The following is a 17563-nucleotide window of genomic DNA, read 5'->3' as shown; positions in this document are numbered from 1 at the left end:
TAAGTGACTTGCCCAAGGTCACACAGTAAGTAAGTGTCTGAGGCCAAATTTGAACACGGGTCTTCCTGACTCCAAGGCCAACACTATCTACTCTGCCGTTTAGCAGTAGATAATACCTTCCCTTCCAGACAGCTCAGGATATGCATAACGAGCTCTTTAGAAAACATGGAATTAGAGTTTAGAAGCAGCTAGGTGGTGCAATGGATAGAGTACCAGCCCTGAAGTCAGGAGGACCTGAGTTCGAATCCGGCCTCAGACCAAACACTTGACACTAGCTGTGTGACCCTGGGCAAGTCACTTAACCCCAATTGCCTAAAAAAAGAAAGAAAGAAAGAAAGAAAGAAAAAGAAAACATGAAAGTATTAATAATCTTAATAATCTAAGGATTACTTTAGATTACTAGAATGTTCACTTTTTTTGGAGGGGGGGGTGGGGGTGGGATCCCAGATGCACTTAGCAGCTAAGCCCAGAGGGACAAGACCAGCAGAGGCTGAACCCGTGGCTTCCTCACTTTCAGCCCAATTCTCAACCCATTGTAAGATACTGCATCCAGGATAGTCATTACCATTTTTAAATATTAGTTCCCTCCCCCACCTCCCCCAACCCTTTTTTTTTCCTATTTTGTGGAAGGAAAATTGGGTGGCAAGCTGTCAGCCATGTCAACTGTATCCATCCCACAGGAATCAAATGAGCGAATGTCTATAAAGTGCTCTGAGAACCCCTAACATGTTGTGTAAATGTCAGCTGTTGCTATTATTGAATGATAGATTGGCACATTTCACTTGCTGGCTTTAATAATACCGTTCATTGTTGAAAATCTCTTGGCTCACCAGAGGGAAAAGGAAACTGTGTGCATTAGAAAAGCAACAAAACTGCCCACAGATGAAGAAAGCTTTCAGGGCTTGGAACTAAAGAGATGCTTTTGCCTTTAGAGCTCCGCCTTTCACTGGTCCTTCTAGACCAACCACCAACCAAACAACCAGCAATTGTGTTTTACACCCCCAACAGCAGATCAACAATGGACGGAGATGGGAAGGGAAAGTCCCTGGTGATCTGATTCTGTAGAGACCCTCAAAAAACCTTCTAACTGGAGTCCAACTGCCATGGTGAATGGATCCAGGAAGGAGGATTTTCAGGACAAACTCCAAGATGCATCTCATGCTTAAAGACAGAGAAACTAGGTTGGAAAAAAATTACCCACCGGGGGTTAGCCTGCACACGTTCCTTGGACTCCTTCTCTCTCTTTCTTTCTTGTGGCTGCCCAATCATGAAGAAGGTATTTCTGATAGTAGGGAAGTCCTCCAACAGGGCTCTCAGACTGTTGCAGTAGGCAATGATCTGCCCTCGGAGAGAGTATTGGGACATACGATGATTCAGCCTGTGGAAAAAGTTCAAAAGAAGAGGCCCCGTCTGCAACAAGGTCAGAAATTTAGAAGAGCTAGAAGGGACCTGCAGAGGGCATCTAGAATAACCTCTGCATTTTACAGACGAAGACCCAAAGGTCCCACAGATAGTAAGGTCAGAAGTGAGATTTGAACCGAGTTCCTCTGAATGCCAGAACCAAATCTCTTTCTACTGTACCAGGCTGATTTCTCAAGTGCCATGAGCTGTAACCAAACTGCAGTTCAAGGAAGTCTGTGCGTTTCCCTCAATGAACACTTTGATGCCGCTTCTACAGACAAATATCACAAGCCGACCCAGTTACCCTTCTAGGCCCACCTCTTGCCACAGGAAGTCCCCAAAGCAATGGACATAAGACTAAGGTCCACAAAGCATCAGCACTTAGGAGGCTAATGGGATACACAGATGTATCTATATATCTAGATCTAGGTATATAGATATATACACATCAAAACATCAACATAGAAAAGGCTAAAAGGATACACACACATATACACACATACATACATATGCATATATATGTGTGTATATATGCATGGGTATGTGTGTGTGTATATGTATGTATATATATTAACTGTTCTGTTATTTTTTAGTCATGGTAGACTCTTCCTGACCCCATTTGGGGTTTTCTTAGCAAAGATACTAAAGTGGTTTGCCATCTCCTTCTCCAGATCATTTTAGAGATGAGGTACTGAGGCAAACAGGGCTAAGTGACTTGCCCAAGGTCACACTAGTAAGTGTTGGAGGCCAGGTTTTAACTCAGGAAGATAAGATTTCCTGACTTCATGCCTGGCATGCTATCTACTGCTCCACCTACTTGCTCTGTATACATGTACATGTATATACATATATACACATACACATGCATGTATAACATATGCACACCAAACCATCAACATTTAGAAGGCTAAAGAGGTATTATATATATAACATATATGTATGTGTGTGTACATATTTATATATACACACACATAAACATATACACATCTCAAAGCATCAACACTTGGAAGGCTAAAGGGATATATGTGTGTGTATGTATGTATGTATGTGTAGCCCATATATAATATATATATATATACACACACACACACATCCACACATCAAAGCATCAACACTTAGAAAACTCAAGGGATACACATACATGCACATATACATACATACACACAGACCCAGGTTTAACCCTATGTAATGAAAGAAGGAAGATGGGAAAGTGGGCTTGGCTCACGTTAAGTTTAGTTTAGATCTAAACTGACATCTAAAATTAAATAAGGAGAAATCCTGTATCAAAATACATCTTATAAGCTACCCTAGAAAATTTGATGGAATCCCCTTTTTATCTTTTAAAGGAGATCTTTCAAAGGAGAACAGATATACATCAGTTGTTTGTGTTGATCCAACACTTATTAGAGGAAGAGGGAAGGGCAAGATGGGCTGTTAAAGGCCAAATCAATCTTTGAATTTTAGCAGGGACTATTCAGATAATTGATTTAACTGAATGCATGGGATAGAATGGATGGAATAGCATGAATTAAGTGTGCCTTACAGAATCTGATGGTGAATGCTATGCAATGTAGAAAAATATTCTTTTATTTGCAGTTAGTGAAAAAAGTCTAAAAACTGGTAATTGCCACCATTCCCCTCCATGTAACCAAAACGTCTATAGATATATATTAATCTAAAGGTAACAAGACAATGAAATGGCACCCAAAAAGTTCTGAACACTGGGGACATAAATAAATACAAGCAAGCAAAATGATTCCTGACCTCAAAAAGTTTACATTCTAATAATGAAAGAGAAAATATATAGGAAAGTGATGGCCAAGAAAGTGTGTTTTGATGATAGGAAGGGTAGGTGTAGGAAGGGGAGAATGCATAGGAATCTGGTTAAATGTAAATTCCTAAATTTAGGAGTACCTCAAGAGGTGTGATGGAGTTCTAGAGAGAGTTAATTGTTAAATTTTCAGTGTGAGCACTTACATCCCAGAAACTGGCAAATGCTACAGATTAGGGCTGGACTTAATGTTTTGTTTATTGTCTAGATCTAAGAAGTGATGGAGAAAATGTTAATAATGCTGATTAAACTTAAAAGTATGTACTGTGTACATTTTTTTTTGAGAGCTGGTTGTTAAAACATTTACCAGAGTATTTATTCCTACTTGCATCTAAATGCTATGAGTTGCAAGTACAGCACAGAACTCACTGGGGTTTTATGTGCTGACTTCTACCAAATTCCAAATATGGCACTTACTTCTGACAGTATTCTACAATCACTTCCCGCTTGACTTTCCCAATTTCATCCTGTGATAAATGAAGATATTTCCTTTATTAGATAGTTGACTGTATTTGTCACCTGCAACTGTCTGCATTCATACACCGACTCAAAAATCTCACAGGAATACTGAATTCCTCTTTCCCAAGGCAATGACATTGATAATCACCTAAGGAGGACTTCTTTCTGATATACTCCTGGTACTGTATGTCCTGGGAGATCATTTAATAAGTCTATGGCACTTTTCACTTGGTGAAAAGCTTCTGCCTATACGAACACTCTGCTTCTTGTTTTTTTTCCTTTTCTTTCTTTTTTTTTTAAGCAATAGGGTTAATTAATTATGAAAAAAGTATTAAAAACCCCAAATATTCCAGATCCCCTTCATTTTGCAGATGAAGAAACTGGGCTCAGAGAGGTATAAAGACTGCTTAATATCAAACAGTTAATGGCAGATCCAGGACTAGAACTCTGGTTTCCTGACTTTGGTAAAAAGATTATTTTATCATGTTACACCATTTTCCTTTTCTTTGCAAGCCATAACATTTATGGGGTTTTCTTGGCAAACATACCGGAGCGGTTTGCCATTGCCTTTTCCTGTTCATTTTATAGATGAAGAAACTGAAGCAAACAGGGTTAAGTGACTTGTCCAGGGTCATACAGCTAGTAAGTGTCTGAGGCTGGATTTGAACTCATGAAGATGAGTCTTCTTGATTCTAAGTCTAGTGCTCTATCCACTGGGCCATCTAGCTGCCCCCATAACACTAACAGGAGTGAACAATATAGTATCTCTTTAAACATTTTGTAAAATAATTTTCTATAATTGTTGGTAATCAAATTAAAGAGGCTATATATATTTTTTACAATCGCCAACATTCTATCTCCTGCTTTAACTTGAAATTATTAGGCATTATTCAGATTAGACTGTTAGATTCATTGCTATAAATTTAGATTCCAAATAATTTTCAAATCAAAATTATTTTGATGTTTTTCATTTTACATCACAGTAATATCCAGATATGATCCCTTCCCCCAGTCAGCCTTCCTTTGTAAATGAAACCAATGAAAACAGGACCCACATTTGGCAGTATATGCAACATTCTGCATGTTTAATTCCCCGTTCCTCCTAAAAAAGGTGGAAGGTGTCTGTCCTTATCTCTTTTCCAAGCCTACATTGGTCATTAGAATTACACAGCATTCACCTTTGGTTTAGTTTAGTTAACTTAGTGTTCTTTTTATCAGCATTATTAGAGCCATTTTGTATATTGCTCTGCTGGTTCAGCTTACTTTCCTCTGCATCAGTTCATACGAGTTTACCCATGTTTCTCTGTAGTCCTCAGTCATCTTTTTTAATGGTGCAGCACCATTATACTTATTCAGATACCACAATTTGTTCATCCACTCCACATGTTATTAATTTTTGAAGCCCAGTACTTGCTGCTAAATAGACAGATTTGTAACAAGCTGTATTTGCGGTAATGAGTTCAATAAGTAAACTAACATCACCTGCAAATTGGCTTATAATCTATGAAGCATTATACATTTTAGGAATCAGCATCTTCAGGCTGAAAGCTGGTATATAAGGATAGGCCTAGAGTCAGGAAGACACGAATTCAATTCTAGCTTCAGATACTTACTAGCCGTGTCACCCTGTGCATGTAACATAACCTTTTTCGGTCTCAGTTTTCTCAACTGTAAAACGGGGATAATGATAGCACCGACCTCTTCCAGGGTTCTTATGAGGATCAAATGAGATAATACTTGTAATAAGAAATTCTTAGCACATAGTAGGCACTATATAAATGTTTATTCCTTCCATTCCCCAGATACAAACCCTGTTTTTGTTGTTAACAACCCAAAACGAATAAAAGCCCCCCTCCTTTCATTGCAGACTCACAGCCTTCGTCACTTGCTCGCCCACGATCTCCTTCCTTTGGAGGAAGGTATTCAGCATCATGTCACGTGGTCCCAGCTTTTCCAATTGAATGGACACAAAAGCCTCTGGAGTCCTATCAAATGAACAGAAACCTCTGAGCTCTGCGTGTAAAGTAACTGGATACCAGTCAAGAAGCAAATTAGAAACCACACCAGGCACACAGTAATACCCAGAAGCTGGTAATAGGTCAGTGCCCAAACAGGTGCCTCCTTCTCCCCGGCTCTGTACCTGCTCCAAGGAAGCTTTGCTTATTAGGGATTATCATTCCTTCCTTAAAAAACACCAGCAAGTCATGAGATCACAGGTTTAGACCTGGAAGGGCCCTTGCAGGTCCCCTAGTCCAACCCCCTCACTTTACAGATGTAGAAACCGAGGCCCAGTGAAACGCAGGGGCTCACAGATTTAGAGCTGCAGGCCCCTGAGAGGCCCTCTAGTCCAGCCCTTTCATCTACTTCTGAAGCTTAGCAGGTGCCTGAAACTGATTGGACTTCCTAAGACCAGACATGCTAGCCCAAAGTCCCAAACCCTGCTCGATTTGGGGCAATAGGTGGGGAGGTATGTGCAGATGTGTCCCAGGTCCATAACCTCTTATGATATGACCACAGGGTCAGAGATCTAGAGCCAAAAGGGACCTCAGAGTTTGGACCTAGTCCAAACTCCTAATTTTACACATAAGCAAACTGAGGCCCACGAAGGTTAAGTGACTTGCCCAAGGTCTCATAGGTAGTACATATCAGAAGTGGGATTTGAGCAGAAGTCCTTTGCCTCCTCCCCCGCCCCACTGTTTTCCTTCTCCTGTCCCTGCTCCTCCAGGCAGCTCACACACCATGCACACCCTCTACCCTTCTGCCCCAGAGGGACTTCACTCTAGCCCTTGGGACACATGGCACAGGATTGTGGACTCTACTCTAGTACCCAGGGTGCCAGGGGAAGGTGGCTCTCATCCATGGGCATCACTAGCCAGACCAGTTTTCTTTTCTTTCTGGAACACTGGCCTTCCTACTGTACAATGCTGGTTCCCAGAGAAAATGTTTTTCATTTAATTAAAAGGACTGATTAGGAATATTTTCCATAATTCTGATGGTAATACCTTTTAGTAGGCTGGGCTCCTGGGGAGGGGTGGATGAGTGAGCCTGAGACTTTGGGGGCTGTGGCCAATGATGCGCTTTCTCTGTCATTCCTGATGCTGGCACTTCCATGGGTTGAATCTGCCCCATCACGGCTCCTCAGATGAGAACTTCCTTCCTAGAATATTGTAAGGACTTGATTTCATTAGATGCTCTTATGGGACTTGGGATCATGAGTCCTGAAAAAATCTCCTAGTTATATTTGACCTCAAACACCTATTAACATAGCTCAGACAGTGCCTGGTCATGCTGCCAAAGATGAGGTTAAGATACAAACACTACACCCAGCCCCTTAGCCACACAAAGAAGATGAAGTGAAGTAAAGGAGCTTTTCCCCTGGTAAAGTATGGCTGAACAAAGGTCCCTCTGAGAGACTCAAACATGGAGAATCACTCAGTAAATACCGTTGACTGACCTAGCCATTGCCTAAGAAATGGAAAATATCCTCAGAATATGCACACGGTGCAAGCAAATGAAGGCAGGTTCTACCTGTCCACTATCCTGTGCAAGGTATAATAATAGTAAGAAGAAGAAGAAGGAGGAGGAGGAGAAGAAGAGCAGACAGCCTTTGTATAGTACTTTATGGCTTGTCAAAGCCCTTTACAAATATCTCAATTGATCCTCACAACAACCCTGGGAGGGAAGTGCTATTATTTCCCCCATTTTTCAGATCAGGAAACTGAGGCTGAGGGAGATGAAGTGACTTACCCATGGTCACACAAGTAGTTAATGTTTAAAGCTGGATTTGAACTTGGCGAAACTGCAATGTAGAAAACGACATCTTCAAAGTTATGAACTGAATTGTGGGCTGCAAAGTGTTGAATACAGTCTTTACATTTTTCTAAATTATTGTCAGACAGAGAGGGAACATTGTGAGTGAATACGGAGCTGGACTTGGAGTCAGGAAGAGATGGGTTCAAATCCTGCCCCTGAAGCTTACTAATTGTGTGACGATGGGCAAATCAGGTAACCTCCCCGAGCCAACTAACTCTAAGATTGTAAATTGCAGACAGGTTGCAATCCTTGATTATTTATGGATACATTGTCTAAAAGGGAAAGTTATCATTTTGAAAGAAAGAAGTGAAATAAGGAATTTAATGTTAGTTCCCCAAGTAGAAGGTCTGGGCTCTATTCCTAGACTGAACAAATATGAAACCACAGAATCAAAGCTTTAGAGCTGGAAGGGGCAGGTGAGGTCATTTGAGTACAACTCTCTCCTTTTGCAGATGACAAAACCGAGGCCCAGAGAGATTAAATGACTTGTCTAGAATCCCAAGATTAGTAAGTATCTGAGGTGATTCTTTAAAACTACAAGACTGGTAAAGTTTCTCTGTGTGTGTGTGTGTGTGTGTGTCTCTCTCTCTCTCTCTCTCTTTTTTTAAGAAGCTTCTTATTTTTATTGTTAGGATCCAGGTTACTTGAGAAGGCTGAAACGAGAGGAGTGGGTGGCTCCAATATCCGGCCGGCCGTGTTTCACAGGCTTGTAGGTGACAGAGAATTCTCTCAGGCAGCGTCCAATCCTCTCGGGCTTAATTTCTACCTGACTGAAGGTCTTGCCGTTATAGACGCCCACCATACTTCCCACCATCTCCAGCAGGATGATTGTATCCCGAAGGCATGTCTTTACAACCTCGGGCTTTTCCATGGGGGGTGCAGGCGCTTCAGGAGGGAATGCTGTTTGCACCGCTGACCCCTGTTGAGTCGCCGCCGCTGCCCAGCGCGTACGACTGCATGAGCTGCATAGGATAGGTCCAGCAGCTGATCCAGGTACGCGCCGCGGCAGGTGAACTCCAGGAAGGTTCGCTGCTTCTTCTGCTCCACTTCCGCCATCTTGTCTGCTGTCAGGAAAAGAGACCTGTGTGTCTCTCTCTGTCTCTGTCTGTCTGTCTGTCTCTCTTTCTGGTGGCATCCAAGGGTCTCATTCACTCACACCATGACATCATGCACTAAACTAAATGAGGGAAGGGCCACTTTCCCTTTCCCCTCAGGTCCTGTGATCCTGGGAAATAGCCTTGGCATTTTGGCCTATTTCATCTGTGCTTTTACCAGTTCTAGGTGCAGAAAATGGAGTCTTGGACCTGGGAGCTCAAGCCATGGCAACCTTGGAGCCCAGGGCTCCAGACCAGATGTTGCAACCAGCCCATCAGGGAAGCCCAGAGAAATGCACAAGCCCAGAAGGACTTTGGATTTGGGATTTGGTGGGATTAATGCTATATTATAACTAAACTAGGCTGTGAACCAAATCCCCTGCCACAAGGACCAAAGTGGGTAAAGTGGTACAGGGAATTTTTGTATGTTGGATCTTGCTATATCATTGAAGTAAATATTTCTTTTTAAAAGATTATCTGATTGGTAGGTATTTACATTGAACCGGGGTGACTCCCTACAGATTAAGGGAACACAACTGGAAGGGCCTTGAGCCAATGCCAGAGACTAGATAATACCCCTTTCAACCGCCTAAAAGTATGGGAGAACCCTGAGGGAGGAATGAAATGTAACACACTGGCCTTCCAGCAGTGGGGGTCCAGGGTAGTCACGGTTACACGTGTGCTACTCACTTTAGTGAGGATACTCTTTTCCAAATCATAGAGGGGTCTATCTATGTAAAGGGAAGTTCTCCCTCTCATTCTTCATAAGAAGGAAAAAAAAAATTAGTCTGACAGTAGAGAATTGAGTAGGAGCCCATGCCAAGACAACTCAGAGTGAAGGAAAAAAGGTAAACTTAAGAGGGAGAATCCTGTTAGTGGTTCCCCAACTTATTTCTTCCAAAGACCCTTTGGAGGGGCAGCTAGGTGGCACAATGGATAGAGCTCCAGCCCTGGAGTCACGAGGACCTGAGTTCAAATCTGGCCTCAGACACTTGACCCTAGCTGTGTGACAATGGGCAAGTCACTTAACCCCATTGCCTAGCCCCACCCCCCCAAAAAAAACATAACCCAAAGACCTTTTGGGCATTTCAGTATAATAAAAAAAATATATGCCTTGAACCTTAAGATTAGGTCCCTGAAGAAAGTCAAGCAGCAGGCCTTAAGAACAAATTTCTATGTTTAATTCCTTGTTTCACTTTCACGGTCCTCTGTGCTAAAAACAGTTCACCCCATCAGGGCTGGAGGTGAGGCAGGAAGTTCTTAGTATATAAACAAGGAGTCCATATTTTTTTATCCAAATGAGATGGAAAGAAGCCAAAGAGAAAGGGTGGTGTTGACCAAGGTAGGAGGGATGATTACTTAGTTAATGAACTGAACAGAATCCCTGCCAGCCCAATGTACTTCAGGGTCTATTTGCAAGAATGATTTAGGGAAATCATTTTTTTTTTATACCTAAGGTTTAACCTCTCTGCATATACTTCAGGCAAAGATCCCTTCTTTTCTACATCCCTTCCAAACACATTTAGGTCCTTTTATTCTTTCCCCTCTCTACAGCATTCCCTTCATTCCACCTTGGTATCAAGAACTCTTGTGTAAGCCATAGTAGGAAAGATTGGCACTGACCAATCAGGTTACCATCCTGTGAGGGACCTGACTTCCTTATCACAGTGATCTGACCTGCCTTTGCTTACTAGATAATTCTTTTACAATTCATTCAAGTCTGCCTACATTCTTCTTCAGCGAACCTGCATGAGTAAGAAGCAATAATAGCTTTTGCTTCTCAAGCTTTATGGGATAATAGGAAAATTCATCTCCTTAGGCCTAGGCTATTTCTCACATTTTCTTGTGCATTGCTCACATTTGGCCAGTCTCCTAAAGTGATCTATAGAAAATGTATCAATAACCAGTACATTAAAGGGGAGAAAGAGAAAAAAGAAAAGCAAGAGACAGACGAATACTATACTAAGGAATGTGGTCATAGATTCATACTTCCTAAAAGAGAAAAACCCTGATAGCAAACAGCCAAACTCCCCAGCTGCAATTAATTGGCTTCAGCTAGTGATAATGCAGCAGTTTTCTGGTGCGTCTAATCCCGTGGGCTGACCTGTCTGTCCATGGGGCAGATCGACTGTGGGCTGTGGCAGAATGCAGCCTGCTGGACAGTGACCATCAGAGCATTTTTCTGAGCAGTCTGGCAAGCCAGAGTCACTTGCATGTTTTCCACTCCTGAATGGAACAAGAGCTGAAGAAAGAAAGTATGAGAAACACTGGGAAGTTGTTATTCAATCACAAAGGAAAAGACAGGATGATGTGTGCTATCTGTTCACTGTGTGGGAAACCTTTAGAAATAGTGCTGACCTGGGCCTCAGAGCCCCAGGGCTGTATTTAGAGCAAATGGTCTCTCAGGCAGCCTTGAGCACTGGCGGTCACCCAGGTCTAATTTTTCCCAAAAGCTGCAAATTTGACTCAGCTTCCTTTGAGGATACTGGACAAATTTTGAAAGATTTATATCCAGAAATAGGCTGCCATGCAGAATAAAGCAACCCAGATCATGTTAATGTTTAATCTCTTCTTCCCCCTCCCACTGTCCCCAACAAAAAGCCAAGAAATCTCTCCTGATGAGCCAGAGAGAAATGAACACCAGTAAGTTTCTTATAGTTAATTCAACTTAACAAACACTTATTAAGCACCTATTATATGCCAGGCTCTTGTACAGGTGCTGGGGAAGCAGAGAATGAAAATGAAAATCAGAACCTGCTCTCAAAGAGCTTTCATTTTACTGTATGATTTAACAAACTCAGTTAAAAGTCTTCCAAAATGAGTGCATTTTTTTAAAAAGGCAGTTTAAGAAAAGGTGTTTAGAAACATGTGGCTTATTTTTATTGCCCAATAGGAATTCCTGCCACAGTTATTAAAATATATGTAGGAGATATTATGCCAAACTACAAGAAATATAAAAACAGTACATAATTATACTTATGAACTTTTGGGAGCTATGATTACAAGAGGGAATTAAAATCCTGGGACTAACATAACATGATTCTGGTCACGGGTAATATACATGTGGCTGGTAAGTTTACTTTGACTTCCTTTGGGTGAAAAAAAAAAGTTTACCTGAAAAATGCTTTCCTTTTTGTGAAAACTAAATTTTCCAATATGATTATCATCCACCTCAGAGATGGCCAACTGAAGTGTAGAGGGAGCATATCTACAAGGAAAAAAAATAAATGTAAACTAATCCCACTGATCTGACTTATGTCATTAATGGAAAGATCTAAAGGTCTAAAGTCAGTCTAAAGGACAGAATAAATGCCTTGACTTCTCTGTCTGGAGAACAATATCATTATCTTTATATGTTTGTTGGATTTATTACTTATACTTTTTCCCAAAAGTCTTTAGAGAACTCAAATATACCATTAGTCCAAATATGTGTCATTCCCAAATATATGTTGTTGTTGTTCAGCCATTCAGTAGTGTTTGATTCTTTGTGACCCCATGGACCATAGCATGCCAATACCTTCTATGGGGTTTCCTTGGCGAAGATACTGGATTGGTTTGCCATTTCCTTCTCAGGTGGATTAAGGCTAATAGAGGTAAAGTGACTTGCAAAGGTTCACACAGTTAGTAAGTGTCTGAGGTCGAATTTGAACTCAGGTCTTCCTGACTCCAGACCCAGTGCTCTAGACACTGAGCCACCTACCTGCCTCCAAGGCAAACAGAGGTTTTGCCCAGGGTCACACAGCTAATAAGCGAGGCTAGATCTGAACTCACAAGCCCAGCACGCTATCCATTGAGCCATCTAGCTGCCTTCAATATATGTTGCCCCGAATATATGCTGTACCCCTAAAATGAGATCTCATCAGAAAAGCAATAATACTGAAAAACAATTCCAAAAAAATATAATTTCTTTTTTAAGAAGCACTGTTCAATTTCAGAGAAATCTGTTATTTTTTCCTAAAAGTAATATTTTTTTTAATAGATATGGGGATCCTAGTTAGCCACTATCTTGTAATTCATGTTTCCTGGCCCATCCACTGCAGCACTCGATGCTTCCATTCCAGGAAAATTCTATTCAAATTAACTGTAGAATTAATAATAATAACAATAATAGCTAATATTTACTTATTTGCCTTAAGGTTAAAGCAAAGTCCTTCACATATATGATCTCATTTTAAACTCATGACAACCCTGAAAGGTAGGAGCTTGGTTTTATATCAAGAACTAAGAGATGTACTTTGGGAAAGTCTTATTTTGCTAAGGCTTCTTTCCCTCTAATGTAGGGTTTCTTAACATGGTGTCCATGAACCCATGAGATCCATGTTCCCTTCCCTTCAGTTTTTGGCAAAGTTTCATTCATTTGCAAAACTTGGGAACTTTACTTCTTTATGGGACAAGTAAGTACTTAATAAATAAATGTTAGTTGACTCACTGTCTTATCTACTTTTCCATTCTATGACACTGAGTTCTGTGGAGCCACCATGTAGCAATTACTTATATGAAATGGAGGTCTGGGGTATGCTCAGAGTGTCTCTGAAAGTGTCTCCAAATGTGAAGAGGCTGAGAAACCTACTTCTGCAATATTTGTGATGACATGGAATGGAGGTATTTTGAAGAGATTGTGGAGCATGCATTGACATTCTATAATTGGTGCCTGTATGCTTACCATGGGATTAGGACAAGCTTTTTTCAATTGGCTAAGTAGCCAGAACTACAAATATCTTCAAAAATACCTGAGTCAGCTTCATTTCATTGCCTAATTCTCTGCACTCAGGTAGTATGTCTCTTTTGTTGACAGAGGCTGGTGAGAAATAATGTCATCAGGGCCCTTCCCAGTGAGGCCAATGTGTGGCCTAGGGCCATGGTCACTGGCTTCTCAGTTCTGTTCTTTTCTACTCTAGGTGAAAGCATTAGAACTTCAAATCTTATGAGTCTAGAAATGTCAAAGGAGTGAGAATCTGGACTTCCTGGTGTCTGGGTTACAGAATCAGTTCAGCACCAGTGCCAAGAGGAGGAAAGAGTCATGTCTGAGTCTTTGCCATTTATTTATCCTGTAAGATCCTGCTTTCTTCTCTCTTTCTCTCTCTCTCTCTCTCTCTCTCTCTCTCTCTCTCTCTCTCTCTCTCTCCCTCTCTTCCCCCCTTCCTCCCTCTCCCTCTCTCTCTTTCTCCTTCTTCCACCCTCTCCCCATTCTCATGGCAGTCACAAAATTTCAGGGGGAAGCAAATTGATAATTTATCAGAAAACCAATTCCATCACTTTACAAAGCAAATGTTGCTATTCCCATGTTATTGACAGGAAGAGAAAGGCATATGTTAGTGAAGTGATCTGGCCAAGGTAAACAGTGAACCCAGAACAGATTCAAGAAAAGGGCCCAGCATTGTTCGAATCTTACTCTCATCAAATTTTGTTCAAAGAGGGAATAACATAATCAGTTAGGTATAGAAATCTAACTTACCCTATAGGAAGTAGGAGGGGAGAGGGAAAAGAAAAGGGAGGGAGTGAATAGAAGGGAGGGAAGAAGCAGAAAGGGTAAAGGAGAAGAAAAGGGAGGGGGCTAATAGAAGGGAGGATAGACAGAGGGAGGTGGTGGTCAAAAGAGAACATTATGAAATGCGAAATGGATGATTTTTATTACATTAAATTGAAAAGTTTTTGCACAAACAAAGCCAATGCAACCAAGATTAGAAGGGAAGCAGAAAGCTGGAAAACAATTTTTATAGCCAGTGTCTCTGATAAAGACCTCATTTCTAAAATATATAGAGAACTAAGTCAAATTTATAAGAATACAAGTCATTCCCCAATTGATAAATGGTCAAAGGATATGAGCAGGCAGTTTTCAGAGGAAGAAATTAAAGCTATCTATAGTCATATGAAAAAATGCTCTAAATCACTATTGATTAGAGAAATGCAAATCAAAACAATTCTGAGGTACCACCTCACACCCAACAGATTCGCTAACATGACAAAACAGGAAAATGTTGGAGAAGACATGGGAAAATTGGAACACTAATGCATTGTTGGTGGAGTTTGAACTGATCCAACCATTCTGTTTGCTTGTTTGTTTTTTTGCAAGGCATTTGGGGTTAAGTGACTTGCCCAGGGTCACACAGCTAGTATTATATGTCTGAGGCCAGATTTAAACTCGGGTCCTCCTGACTCCAGGGCCAGTGCTCTATCCACTGCACCACCTAGCTGCCCCTGATCCAACCATTCTGGAGAGCAATTTGGAACTATGCCCAAAGGGCTACAAAACTGTGCATACCCTTTGACCCTGCAATACCACTTCTAGGTCTATACTTCAAAAAGATCATAAAAATTGGAAAAGTATCAACATGTACAAAAATATATATATAGCAGCTCTTTTTGTGGCGGCCAAGAATTGGAAATTGAGGGGATACCCATCAATTGGGAAATGGCTGAACAAGTTATGGTATATGAATGTAATGGAATACTATTGTGCTATAAATGAGCAGGTAGACTTCAAAAAAACCTGGAAAGACTTATATGAACTGATGCTGAATGAAGTGAGCAGAACTGTGAAAACGTTTTACACAGTAACAGCAACGTTGTGTGATGACTAACTAAGTGTATTAGACTTAGCTCTTCTCAGCAATGAAAGGATCTAAGTCAGCTCCAAAAGACTCATGATGGAAAACGCTGTCCACATCCAGAGAAAGGACTATGGAGTCTGAAGGCAGATGGAAGCATGCTATTTGCTCTCTTTTTTCGTTGTTGTCATTGTTGTTTTGTTTCTTCTTTCTCATAGTTCCTCCCATCAGTTCTAATTATTCTTTACAATATGACTAATGTGAAAATATGTTTAATATGAATGTATATGTAGAGCCTGTATCAGATTGCATGTCATTTTGGGGAGGAGGGAGGGAAGCGAGAGGGAGAAAATTTAAAACTCAAAATCTTATGGAAGTGAATGTTGAAAACTAAAAATAATTAATTAAAAAAAGAAAAAAGAAAAGAAAGGACTCAGGTTTTCTTGTCAATGGGTTGAATGCTTTCTGTTATATCATAATGACAAATCAGATTTACTTTCATCTTCCCAAAATCTCTAGGCAAATCTCTAAGATTCTAAGTTGTAGAAAAAGTACCAACCTGCATTGGTAGAAGGAGTTCCCTATATTAATGAGAGTTCCTAGAGCCCACTACTCTTGTCATCTGGACCAGGTTTAATTTGGAGAAATCCTCAGAATAACCCAATTCTATGACTGGATTCTGATCCATTCTGCTATATCTGGTACAGCTGAATTTGACTTGTTTCTAGCTTTCATCTAAGATAATTTGAGTCAATTCATCTGCAAGCAACAAGATCCTAATAAACATTTTTACATAAAGTATATTACCTCATACTTTTTTGTTGTTTGCTTCTTTTTTGATATAAAGGTTTATTTTGCATTTTACACAGAAAACCCTGAAATCTGCAGCAGGACTCTCAACAGTTATTCAGAGGTTCATAAAAGAGCATGTCCATCTCAACAGCTGGGTTTTAGCTATAAGGGATCCATGCAAACATGAGCAAGATCGGAGGGAGAGGGTGATAGGGCACAATGGGAGGAATATATTTCAGTCCTTTCTCAAAGAAACAACAGAGCATTCTAAGTCACTGAAAAACTGTGCAAATGGGAGTCTAAACAAAACCTGCTTCAAAGGAAGGACCTTTATAAATAAGTTACGGGTTTGGTTTTTTTTTCCCTTTTGGGTGGGGTTTGCCTGTAAGCCCCATTTAGCAGGCACTGGTAGGTGACACAGTGTATAGAGTACAGAAACTGGAGTCAGGAAGACATCTTCCTTAGTTCGAATCTGGCCTCAGACACTTGCTAACGATGTGATCTGGGGCAAGTCACTTAACCTTGTTTCCTCAATTTCCTCATCTGTAAAATGAACTACAAAAGGAAACGGCAAACCACTCCAGCATCTTTGCAAAGAAGCCCCAAAATGGGGTCATGAAGAGTTGGACATGACTGAAACAACTGAACAACAACAACAACAATCCATTTGGCAAGGAAATAGGGTTATTTTTCCTTCATCCCCAAAGCATCAGTTCCCAGTCTCACACATACAAACTCACAACATCCATAGGGGATTTCTCAATGGCATGGGGAGAGTTGGAAATTTGTAAAGACAACATCTGCATCTTGATCCCTTTCTCTCCTGCTCTGGTTTTTCTATACAGTCTGTGTCCTCTTAGGTCTGGTCCTGACCACCTCTGCTACGGTCTCTTCCACTTACTACCATAACTTTAGATGAGCTCTCATCCCAGCATACCTCCTCTTTCTGGCTCCCAGCACTTTTCCTCTCCTCCAATCAGTCCCTGGGCCCCAGGGCATCTGTGGAAAGCAAGGCCTTACCCTCTTCCAATCAATGCCTGCTGTCAAGTGATCCCAAACTAGATTAAAATGTATTTGGGAAATACTTAACAAAATAAATAAAAATACAATAAAACATAGATCATGCTAATATGTGGTTCTCCAAGTCAATATGTGCTACAGGGATCCTTATGTACAGTTGAATGGCCCCATTTCTATTTGAGTTTGACACCACTGATATAGGTCACATAGGCAGTGGCTCAAATGCCCAGGATTGTTCATTGGAACTCTCACCCAATGGCTTAGCACCTTGGGCATTACAAATAAAAGAATGACATTTCATGGGTTCAGGTAGGGGTTACTGCCTGGACGAGCATTTATTCAATATAGTTCCACTGTCTGGGTTCAGACTACGGTCACTAAGCTGGAAATGATGGAGACAGAGACACAGAGAGAGAGATGGACTCTTCATTCAATCTGTATTTTCATTTAAAGCCTTGCACAAAAATCTACTACAGAAACCAGTTTCTCCCTGACACAAAAGTCCATCTTTTTAATAATAGCACTCTTCTAGTGATGTGGAATTAAAGTTGAGGGTCTCCCAAAGGGCAATGGAGAGGTGTATTAGTAGGTGTGAGTAAGCCTCA

At 40.9% G+C, this 17563-nt stretch overlaps 1 protein-coding gene and 1 pseudogene across 1 annotated transcript in view; both read right to left on the bottom strand.

Annotated features, from left to right (window-relative positions):
* Positions 1–17563, bottom strand: part of LOC114037753 — a 188314-nt gene that overhangs the window by 91882 nt on the left and 78869 nt on the right. The window contains exons 21-26 of the mRNA XM_027854705.1: positions 11713–11806; positions 10703–10840; positions 6694–6848; positions 5565–5676; positions 3650–3699; positions 1202–1378 (exon numbers count right to left, since the gene is read on the bottom strand). Coding sequence (XP_027710506.1) covers positions 1202–1378; positions 3650–3699; positions 5565–5676; positions 6694–6848; positions 10703–10840; positions 11713–11806 — 726 coding nt within the window. The remainder of the gene's footprint in view (positions 1–1201; positions 1379–3649; positions 3700–5564; positions 5677–6693; positions 6849–10702; positions 10841–11712; positions 11807–17563) is intronic.
* Positions 8145–8578, bottom strand: LOC114038340 (annotated as a pseudogene).

This window comes from Vombatus ursinus, unplaced genomic scaffold (assembly GCF_900497805.2).
Source record: "Vombatus ursinus unplaced genomic scaffold, bare-nosed wombat genome assembly UNPS02000582.1, whole genome shotgun sequence".
NCBI classification, from domain to species: domain Eukaryota; kingdom Metazoa; phylum Chordata; class Mammalia; order Diprotodontia; family Vombatidae; genus Vombatus; species Vombatus ursinus.
Note: the sequence above shows the minus strand (reverse complement) of the source record. Positions and strands in the feature narration are given on the sequence as shown.